Source organism: Ursus americanus, chromosome 16, assembly GCF_024610735.1.
Source record: "Ursus americanus isolate L20-20 chromosome 16, mUrsAme1.1.p, whole genome shotgun sequence".
NCBI classification, from domain to species: domain Eukaryota; kingdom Metazoa; phylum Chordata; class Mammalia; order Carnivora; family Ursidae; genus Ursus; species Ursus americanus.
In genome coordinates, this window is record NC_142142.1 from 10,058,633 (window position 1) to 10,069,385 (window position 10,753).

A 10,753-nucleotide genomic window follows, 5' to 3' on the forward strand; every position below is an offset into this window, starting at 1 on the left:
ACTGAAAAATGCTGGCTATTTGTTCCTCCGGCTGCAAAGAGGCCAGGTCCCCTCTGGGGGTACTTCGCAGGCAAATTATCTCAGGACACAGCCTGTTTCCTCTAATGAGGGCTTCTCCCCTTTGCAGCTCTGCTCCCAGGAGTGTGGGAAGGGGGGCAGAGCCCAGAGCCAAGCCCGGGGGCCAGCACTAAGGCCGCACATACAGCTCTCCTCCCAAAAGGGTGTGGGCGCCACGTACCCCCAGCCCAGGCAGGAGGGCTCGACACATTGACCTCTCTGGCCTAGGAATCCTGAGCAAAGCAGCTCCGGCCTCCTGGGCCCCTCTGGGGAGGAAGAGAAGAAGGAAGCAGGGAGTTGGGCCGAGTTATGTAACCAGCTTCCTTGGAGTCAGAGGCCCTGGCATGTCACAGCCCAGCACTGCAGCGAGAGGCTGGGGGAGGGGGAGGCGGCTTTCTTCCCTCCTTTGCTGCCTCTTCTCCAGACCTCAGCAGACCTCGGAGGCAGGCGCTGCTTTCCAAGTCTCTCAGCTCCAAGCAGGCACCCCCCCACCCCCCTGCTAGGGGTTGGGGACCAGGAAGGGCTGTTGTCATCAGAGTGTGTGAAACAGTGGCTTGCCGGCTTCCCGGGCAGAAAACCTGGCTCTAGACCCCCCCCGCTGCACCTGGGGGCTTGAGCTACGGGAGACAGGTCTGGGGCCCTCCACAGGGCCCACCCCTGCCCCTGGCTTCTTGCCCCCCAAGGTTCTCCCCACTTCCTCCTAGACAATCTGCCACGGATGAGGAGCCAAAAGGCTGGGGGCTCAGGCTGCCCCAGCAGCACCCTGCTCTTCCTCTCCCTGGCCCTGGGCAATCTCACTTCTCTTTCCTGCCATCATCTGAACTTCTTCTCTAGCCCGGTGCAACCCCCCACCCCCGCATACTCAGCTGTGTGCACAGCACCAGACAGGACAGGAGGGAGGGGATGCGGGAGACAGGGGAGCAGACAGAAGAGCTGAGATCCACTCCTGGTCTTGAATGACAGCGAGGGCTTCATCAAATCCTTACCCTCCGGGCCACAGCAACCATAGGCAGTAGGTGATATTATCACACCTACCGCACAAACAAGAAAACTGGCACCCAGAGAGCCTGAGACCCTTCCCCACGGTCATGGAGCTGGTGTACAGTACTGCGGGACAGCAAAGCCGCCCGAGTTTGTGTGACTCTAAAATCCACACTCCAGACCACGTGGCTCTACCTTTGGGGAGCCCCACACACCTGGGGGTGCTACTGTTGGGAGGCGCTGCGCAGCCCTCACTGGCCACCACTGAGGACGCTAGCTTGGGAGCCACAGGATGGCCATGAGGACAGGGACAGGGCATGACAGAGGCCGAGGGCTTGCCTGCTGCCACCCACAGTCTTCCCTTCTGATTAAACTACAGGCAGGCAATCTCAGGCTGGATCACACCCACGTGCTGCCTGCCCTTCCAGAAGACAGGGCGGCTAGTGCCAAGCTATCCAGCAGGAGCACAGCCTGCCATCTAGCCCTCTCCCCTTCTAGCTGTAGAACTGAGAAGGAAAGCGACCTAGAGCCCTCCTAGGCCAAAGCCCTTTCTCCTTCCTTCTTGACACATGGAGAAACTGAGGCCCAAAGAGGAAAAGCAGCTTGTCCATGGTATCAGAGGGACAGTGAAGAAGTGGGGTCCCTGTATCCCAGGTCAGAGCCCCTGTCCTTGATTTATCTCACTTGGGTGCTGTCCCCAGATAGCACTCTCTCTCATCCGTTTGTCTGTCTGCCTCTTTCCCCGCTCCCTCACCCTCTCTCCCCACCTCCTGCTTTCTTTTCCCAGCTCTGCCTGCAGGCCCCATGTCTGCAGCCTCCTTCACAGCATTGCTCTCCTTCTCACGCTCTTCTGGGCCCCACTACCCCCACTTTCTTCCTTCCACTCCTAAGGGCCAATGAGCAATTCTTGGGTGGTTTAATTAGCTGATCATGACCGCAGCCTGCTGGACTCTGTGCCCAGAACCCTGTCCCCAGTAACTAGTGGATTCTGAGTACTTGCCCAGGGGGAAGCCAATGGGGAGATCTCGCCAGCTGCATAAAGAGCTCCTTGATCACCGGTGGGTCATCGGAAGCCGTGGTCCCCTCCTCAGGCCAGGTCAAACCACACTGGATATACTGTAGCCAGATCCAGATGTCCATTCTAAAGAGAGACTCCATACTCGCCCATGCCACAGTCCAGACCCAGGAAGGCTCAGGAAATGTCTGCGGATGGGGTTGATGAATGGAACCCACACTCTGGGGGCCAGCAAGGGATGGCTCCACGGCTGGGGCGCTTACTAAGGAAGCAGGATGCGAACAAGCAGCATGCTAAATGGGGGCAGCAGCAGAAACAAAGCAAGAAGGCTGGAATGAGCCACCAATCCCCACGCCCGGTAGCTCTGGTTATCAGAAAACACATTCTCCTAGGGAGGTAAAGCCCCTCATCCGATGACCTCCGCCCTTTGGGTCACACACATGCACATAATCACTTGTAGATATTTCAAAGTCAGCAAAGATGTCCCACTGTCCTCACCAACCATACCGCCCCCCCCTCCCCGGAGTACGCCTTTTCCCAGTGAAACACCTACACTCAGCCTCATTCACTGAACAAATCGTTATGGAGTTCAGCGTGCCACGCCAGGTCTGCAGAAGTACAGGGACAACAGACTCGGGACAGGTGTCCTTGGTCTCACACAGAGGACATCACAAGTAGGTAAATAACCAGGACACGTGAGGGGGCGTGGGGGACAGGATCAATGCCAAGAATGAGAGACAGAAAGAAAGAATGGCAAAAAAAGTCACAAGGTACTTGGTGATTAGTGAGGGCTTCCTGGAGGAGGAGGCTATATGTGATCCAGGCCTTGAAGGGCAGACAAGAAGGGCACTGTGTTGGGTCAGGTCACCACCTGTGTACTAAGGGCCAATGATGACCCAGGCTTGTGTCGAGACCTTTGAGGCCTCAAGAGTGAATCAAACAGGTCCCTCTCTGGGGGAGCTCACAGCCTGGTGAGGGAGCTGACCTCAAATAACACTACCCTTTGGCCAGGGACTTGTCCCCGAGCTTTATCTATTCCAACTCAGTTACTCCTCGAGGCGACTGACTCTGCAGGCGCTATCACTACCCCATTTTGCAGACGAGGGTGCTACAGCAGAGAAGGGGTTAAATAGTAGGAGAAGTCACAGAGCTGGTAAGTGGCAGAGCTGGCATCTGAAACCAGGAAATCTGGTTCTTCCTAAAGCCTACCCACTATACTAATCATTCTGTGGTAATCAGATCACGGAGTGGGCTGAGGGCACAATCCACAGTCACCCAGGCCCAGCTCCCCTGCAGTCTCAGTCCCACTGGCCTGTGACAGAGCCTGAACTTTGCCCTATCGCCCTGGACAGGCACCCTCTGGAAGAGAGGTCACCCCCCAACCCGCTAGCAGAACATGGGAAAGGGCTAACTCGAGGAGAGTGACCTCCTTGCACATGATAGCTGATCTAACTTCCACAGGGACATTAAGACCCAGAGAGGGTGAATGTGGTGCCCCAGGTCACACAGCAATGATTAAGCATTAGAGCATACCTCTGGGACCCTCCTGCAATGGCACATCCCAGCTGTCTGCTCCCCACCCCTGCCGCTGCCCCTTTGTCAAAACACAGCCATGCCCACTAATGGCACAGGAGAAGAGAGGAGAATGAAGCTGCAAAAGGACCAGGAGGACCAGCTGTGGGGCCGGAGCCCGACAACCACTATGGGAGGGCCCTTTGGTGTCCCTCAGGCCCCTACCCATTCCGTTTCTGGACCTGTGGGTGTGCACCGTGCCGTCACTGACCGCTCAGACCTTGAGCGAGGAGTATGTCTCCTGCGGGCCTGACATCAGCCACAGAGCCCCACCGTGTTCTAGGCTCTTCGAACCAATAGAGGGATCCCTCTCCAAGTACAAAGGGGCCCCATGGAATCAGCTGTGGTCCCAGCCAGGCCCAGCCCCGTCCTGGGCAGAGGGAAAACTACGGAGTCGCTGCGGTGACTTCAGCCACACAGAAGTCCAGGACCTGTCTGGTCCAGTCGCTGGAGCCTGGCCTCATCTGGCACCAGGTCTCCTGGGAAGGAACAAGCAGCTCCTCTAAAGTGGACTAAAGATGGGGCCAGTCCCAGGAAGGAGGAGGCGTCTCCAGAGAGATGACCCTGCCAGGGCCCCTTGGGGAGGGAGGGAGGGGGCTGGGACAACAGACTCCTTTGTTCCCCGCTCAAAGCAGCCACCCTGTCCTGCCCCACCCCCTCCGTCGGACACCCCCCCTACGAGGACTCCAGCCACTCCTGGGGCAGGACCCATCCTACACACAGGAGACAGGGATGGTGCATGAAACCGTCAGAGATAATACCTATTAGTACTGAGACATGCCCCACCCTCAGAAGCCTTCAGTCTGATGTGGGAGACAGGCCTTCCTCTTGCAGAAGCCTGTCTGAAATGGGGAGAAACCGGCTTCACTCCCAGGAACCCCATTCTGATAGGGATGGTACCTCCCCCTCCCTCAGGACTTCACAGTCTGATGGAGGAAACCGGCTCCCTGTTCCCCCCTCACCAAACCTAGTCTAATGTGGGAAACATGGCTTTCATTCTTAGAATTCCCTAATGCGAAAGACCTAATATTAGCCCTTAGGATGCCCCTGGGTTGATAGCAGAGGCTAGAGGGGAGAAAGGATTCGGTCTAGTCAACTACCCTTACCAGGCATCTCCAATGAATCAGACCCAGAGGTGGATAACGGACCAGGAAACAGAAAAAGGAATAGCCCCCAAACCACAAGGAGCTCACCAATTGGGGAATAAAAACACCTGGGGTATGAATAAATGCGTGAGAAACGGCCACGAAATTCACCCACCCAGCACCCAAGGCCTACTTTCCAGGGCTGCCGTGTCCCTCAGCAGCCACACGCCACACACTCTTGCACCTGCTCAACAGTCTGCATTTTCTGTCCAGCCAGCTTGGCCTTCCCCGTGCCCCAGGCCCTAGCTCAGAAGGCACTTCCTCATGAAAAGCCTCCCCAAGACCCCCGGCCTGAATCAGATGCCCCTCTTCCAGAAGCCAGCACAGACAGCCTCTCCTGTGATCAGCTCACATTTCTGCACTGTCCTTCCCACCCCGAGCTGAGCCTGACCCCCCAGGTTCCCAAAGCCCCAGTCCCCACCACCCCACGCCCAGGGCCTCACACCCTTCCTCCACGAGGCCCACCTCAGCTCCAAGCACAGGGAAAAGCAGAGTCCTCCCCTCTCCCCTGTGCCCTGTGGTCCAGCTTTGCCCTTACCACCCCATCAAAACCCTCTCACCAAGTCACCAGCCACTGCCTGCTGGCTAACTCCCAGGAGTCTCGCCCAAGCCGGTCCCCTCTTCCCCCCTCAGGCATCAGTGCTCTCTGAGGCCCCAGCTGTCCCTAACCCTTCTCTCTGCACACACCAGACCTCTTTCCTGACCACAGTATCCTCACTCCCCGAGGCAACCGCCACTTCTAAACCCAAGACTTTCCAATCCCTACCTCCCTCCTCCATCCCTACCCCAGGATCCTGACCCATCCATGCAGACAGAAGGCTGCCTACCTCTTCCTCAACTTCCAGTCTGGCTCCCTGCCAAGCTGCCCCCTCCCTGCAGGCCTCAGAGAGCGAGATGGCCAGCATGGTCACTCTGGCAGCAGCAGACGGTGGCCTGGCTGAGGCCAGGGGGCCACTGGGGTGGTGTTGACTCTCCGCCTGTTGTTTTTCCATTGTCGTGGCTCCGAGGTGTGACAAGCCCCCTGAACCCATGCCAATGGAAAACTTCGGCCTCGGGCAAGGATGCCCAAACTTGGAAGGGAGAGAGCTGTGGCGAAGTCTGAAGCCCAGAAGCCAGCCTAGGTTGGGGACCAGAGATGGTAAGTGAGGTTCAATGCTGCCACTCCCAGCAACCCCAGAAGCATCCCTGCACAAAGCCACAAGACTTCCCCATGCTCCAGCCAAGATAGGTCACACAGGGCTTCACCGCCAAGAGAGATGACAGCCAAGGTTCAGAGAGCTAGCGATGACGTGTCCCCATCACACCCGCCCTCCTCCCCTTCCAACAAAGAAAACTTCATAAACATCTGTAGGCACGAGAATTCCATTTCATCCCATTGCCACTCGGGAAGTCCCTCCTGTTACCGAACTCCGATCGTTCGTGTGGGCAGCTGAGTTAGGAAGAACAGCAAGGACCAGAAGGGAGGCGCGGCTCGAGAGTGGAGCTGCCAGGGGGGTGGGGGAGGCCAGCTGCGTGGGCCATTCAGCCCCGTCCCTCCGGGTGAAAGCGCGGTGCCGCAGAGGGCTTTGTGACCACACAGGCTGGCTTCAGAAGCTTCCTGGCTGAATGGCAGCGGACAAGTTACTTACTCTCTCCTAGTCTGTTTCCTCAGCTGTGAAAGGGAATAACAATCCCTCCATTAACACGATCTCTGGGAGAACCAAATGAGATCATGCATGTAGGTCTCCTGACACATACCAGAACCCCGAGCAGCCGGGCTGATGGACACCACGTCCTCATTCACATTTCTCAGTTGTGTCCTCTCCCCAGCCTTGGCTCAGATCCTGCCTTCTCCCAGGCTCCCCCTCAGCCTCCTCACTGGGCTCCCTGCTTCTGCCCTCCGCCCCCTGCCGCTGCCCAAGGCATCCCTCTGCAAGGGAAATCTGCTCCCCTCCCCCCCCAACACGCCCCCCTGAACCACCACGGACTCTCTCCTTAGCCTGACACTCCAGGCTGCTGCCGACTAGCCTGTGTTTCTCTCCTGAGGCTCACCCATCATCACCAGCCCAACCCACAGGCTTCGCGGGCTGCTTCACGCCTCCCGGCCTTTGCACGTTCTGCGCCCTTGGCCAGGACTGACATCCCCAGGGCCACCGCCTTGGTCTTCTCGTCCTTCCAGATGAAGCTCAATAGCTCCAAAGCCACCTCCTTCCCAGGAAAGTGTCCCTCACCATGCCCCCTGCTGGGACTGGGGTGGGGACTCCTCCTTCGGCCTTCCACAGCACCTGTCACCCTGCGGTATCATCACCCGCTCTGCTCTGAATCCTGGAGGACAGAGTTGGGCCCTTCCTCTGAAGCCCCAGCCCCGGACTCAGTCAACATTTGTTGAATGGATGTATGATTGCTCCCAGAGCACCTTGTTAGAGCAGGCATCATGCCGCCTGCCCTGTAATTAATCCCACCTAGGCATGTCTCACCCCCTTCTTCCCCTGGACCCCGAGACTTCCCGGAGGACAGTGATAGTTTCTGATTAATTCTCACTGTCATTTTCACATGGGGGGGTGAGTCCAAGTGCAGAGATGGATGCCAGGACCCCTAGAGTATTGGGTATTTGCAGTTTCCTCTTCTAGGTTGGAGCAAGAAACCCATGGCCTACGGGATGAGGCACAGTACAGCCCATTATTGCTTTTGCCCTTCTCTTCCAAATTACTCAGGAAACCTGTCTTGAAGGGGAAGGGAGTCCTCCTGGGGTGACAGGGGAGAGAGAGGGGAAGAGCAGGGCCACCGTCCATCACACGGACTTTAGCCAAGCCTGGGCTCCAAGCTTCGGGCAGCACCTCTTCCCCCGTCCAGCAAATTCAATAAACACAAGAGAGCCTTGAAATGTTTAAGTATTGACAACTCCAATTTCCTCCAATTTCCAACAGGAAAACTAAGATCCAGAAGAGACAAATGTCCAAGGCCCCCAGTGAGTTAGAGGCAAGCAGGGGGAGTCGTGGAAAAGATCCTGACCCCAAAGATGGGGTCTCCAACAGGTTCCTGGCTGCTCACAGGGTCCCCATCCTGCTGCCACCCTAAGCCAGCATGGGGAGCAATGACACTCCTCCTCGAGTCACAGACAGGCAAACCAAGGCCCAAGAGGGGCTGAGTCACCCTGATGGCGAAGCAGCACAGGAGGAATAAACGAGAAGAGCAAGGGCTCCTACCTCTCACGGGGAGAAAAGTCTCATCTCAATGGTCAGGAGGATGTCGGCTTTGGGGGACATGGACATAGCAGAAGAGAGAGTCACACATCCTCCTACTGAGGACAAAGACCTGGTCACAGTGCCGGCCAGCTGCAACAAGGACTAGTCATTAAGGTGAATGCAGAAGCCCGGGCCCCCTCACACAGAGCAGGGCACCCCACCCTGGCCTTCTACCCAGGGCCCATGAAGGGCTTGGCAGCGCCCAAGGGCAAGCCACAGAGAAATGGACCAAGTGGGCTCCAGCCTCTGCCCTGCTTCTGACGCCCCCTGACCTTAAGCAAGTCAGGTAACCTTTAACACTCTGGTTCCTCTTCTGGAAAACAGGAAGAGGAAATTAACCTCCTTGAAGAGCTGTCAGGAGGATGGCTGGGAAGCGGTTTCTAAATTACCTCCAAGCCTCAGTTTCTTCTTCTGAACAATGAAAATAATCTCTGGAGGATCTTTCTAACGCTGTTGAGAAAAGAGTGTCAGACGGCAGTCAGTGTGAAATTGCTTTGTTGTGGTCACAAAACGCGATGACCACTGGGGTCTTTCTCCCTGGTCTATCTGCTCCTTTGGGGAAGGACTAGGTCTTGCACATCTTTGATCCCCACACTATGCCTAGTACACAGCAGGCGCTCAATAAATAATTATTAGAAGCAAGAAGAGAGACAGGGAGGGAAGAGAGGAGAGAGAAGTGGGGCACAAGGATAGAAGGTAAAGAAAGAAAAAAATGAAAAAGGGGCTCGTAGAACAGGCAGGGGGAGGAGAGAGGGAGAAGCCTCTACTGGCACCTAAAGGAGCAGGCAGAGTGAAGGGGTATGACCGGGTGACAAACCAGAGTGCCTGATCCCGTGGACAGGAGGGGTTTGTCCCCAGGGGCTGCCCTGCCCCAGCTTCCTCCCCTGTTTTGTCCCAGTTTTCCATCTCAGAGGCGAAGCCTCTCCCTTTCTGAGCCAGGGCAAGCTCCTAAGAAGATAGGAACCCCTCTCCCCACCCAGCTTCAGACAGATGGTGGCCAGCCACTCCAGGCCTCTGGAGGTCAGAGGGAGAGGAAACCGAGTGGATGGAATGCATTTTTCCCAGGCTCTGGGGGGCCTGCCACCCTGTGTGATGTGTGTGTTTCCACTTCTTGCCATGTGGGGACCGGAGTGAGTGTGTCAGCAGTCCCAGGGTCTGCTGGCTTGTGACCATGGGGCGCCAGTCTGTGTGGGCATTAGTCTGAGTGTCTGTGGGAGTCAGTGCTGGTGGGGTCTCCCAAACACCGCGTCGGGGAGCTATGGGCCAGCATGAGTGTGTGAGGGGCTCAGAGTGTTTGTGACAGTGAGTGCAAGTGACAGTGTATGTGTGTATCAGTGTAGGCCAACATGTGTGTGCCAGCCTGAAGGTGTGGTAGCACTGATGTGTGTTGGAGTGTGACCTGTGTATGACAACATGACTGTCAGCAAGCATGTGTTCACGAGTGTGTACCAGTGAGTGTGTGATGGTGTGTCATTGTACGTGATGAGCGTGTAGCAGTGAATGTCCGTGTGTGTGCCAGCATGAGTGTGCCTGTGTGTCTCCGGGAGCGTGTGTGCCATTGTGTGTAACCTGCCCCCTTGCGTCTCCGCGTCTGCTGGCCAGTGCTGGGTGTCAGCAGCGAGTGAGTGTGTGTGCGTGTGTGTCGGCGACGGCGAGGAGCTGCGAGCCAGATGGGGCGGCTGGGTCCTCGCTCTCGGTACCCCCACCCACGGCCCCACGGCCCCCACGGCCCCGCCAGCGACCACACACAGGAGACCTCGGGCACAGGACAGCTGCGTGCCGCGGAGCCAGGCGTCGGCGCTCCCGGGGTGACCGAGTGGAACCCCCGCCCGTGCCCTCGCCCGGGTCGCCCCCACGGGCACCCGGCCGGGCCGCCGCCGGCACTCACCGCGTCCCTTTGTCGCCCATGGTCCGCCGCGGCCGCAGGAGGTCCGAGGCGACAGCGCCCAGGCTGGAAAATCCCCGGCCGGCAGGAGGAGCGCGGGCCAGCCGGCTCCCGGCTCCCTGCTCCGCCTCCTCAGCTCTCCCGGCCGCCGCCGCCGCCGCCGCCGCCCCCGCCCCGGGCCCGCCCGCCGCGCCGCACAGCGCCCGGGCCGCGGCCAGGGGCGTGGAGCAGTGCGGGAGGGTGCGTGTGCCTGCGCGTGTGCCTGCGTGTGCGCGCCAGGGCAGGGCGGCGGGCGCGTCAGGGCCCCGAGGTCGGCATTTGGGGGTTCACACCGCCGTGCACCCCGCTGTGTGTGTGGTGTACGTGAGGACGCACGCTGGGGTGTCTATACGTGCGCGTGTGTGCACGCGAGTGTGCCGGTGCGTGTGCACGGCCGTGTGCTCCGGCCGATTCGGGAGTGTGTTCGTGTGATGGAACGGTGTGCACGTCTTTGTGCAGTTGTGCGTGTGTGCAGGAGCGCTCCCCCCGCTAGCCCGGGGCAACCTTTTGTGTGTGCGGGAGGGTGGAAGCCCAAGGTCTGCCCACCGCAAGGCCGAGCTCCCTCCCAGCGGCGCCCCTGGTAGGGTGGGGGTGGGGCCTTTAGGAGACCCCGGGCGCCGGCACGGCCTTAGCCCTATGCCCCACCCTCCTCCACCCCAACTCCCCGCCCTTCTGGAGAGATAACACCCAACAACCCTACAGGGACAGGAAGAAGGGGCGGGGTGGGGGGTGGGGAGGAGAAGGCAGCCATCATCGCTGGGGAGCTGTTGGGGGGGGGGGTGCCGGAGACCAGCAGGGGGGTGGCGGTGGCTGCCCAGGAAGAGGAAGCAGTGAG

At 58.6% G+C, this 10,753-nt stretch overlaps 1 protein-coding gene across 1 annotated transcript in view; it reads right to left on the reverse strand.

Annotated features, from left to right (window-relative positions):
* ARRB1 (arrestin beta 1) overlaps positions 1 to 10,026 on the reverse strand; it is a 74,791-nt gene extending 64,765 nt beyond the window's left edge. The window contains exon 1 of the mRNA XM_045816194.2: positions 9,883 to 10,026. Coding sequence (XP_045672150.1) covers positions 9,883 to 9,902 — 20 coding nt within the window. The 5' untranslated portion in view covers positions 9,903 to 10,026. The remainder of the gene's footprint in view (positions 1 to 9,882) is intronic.
* Positions 10,027 to 10,753: the final 727 nt, after the last annotated feature.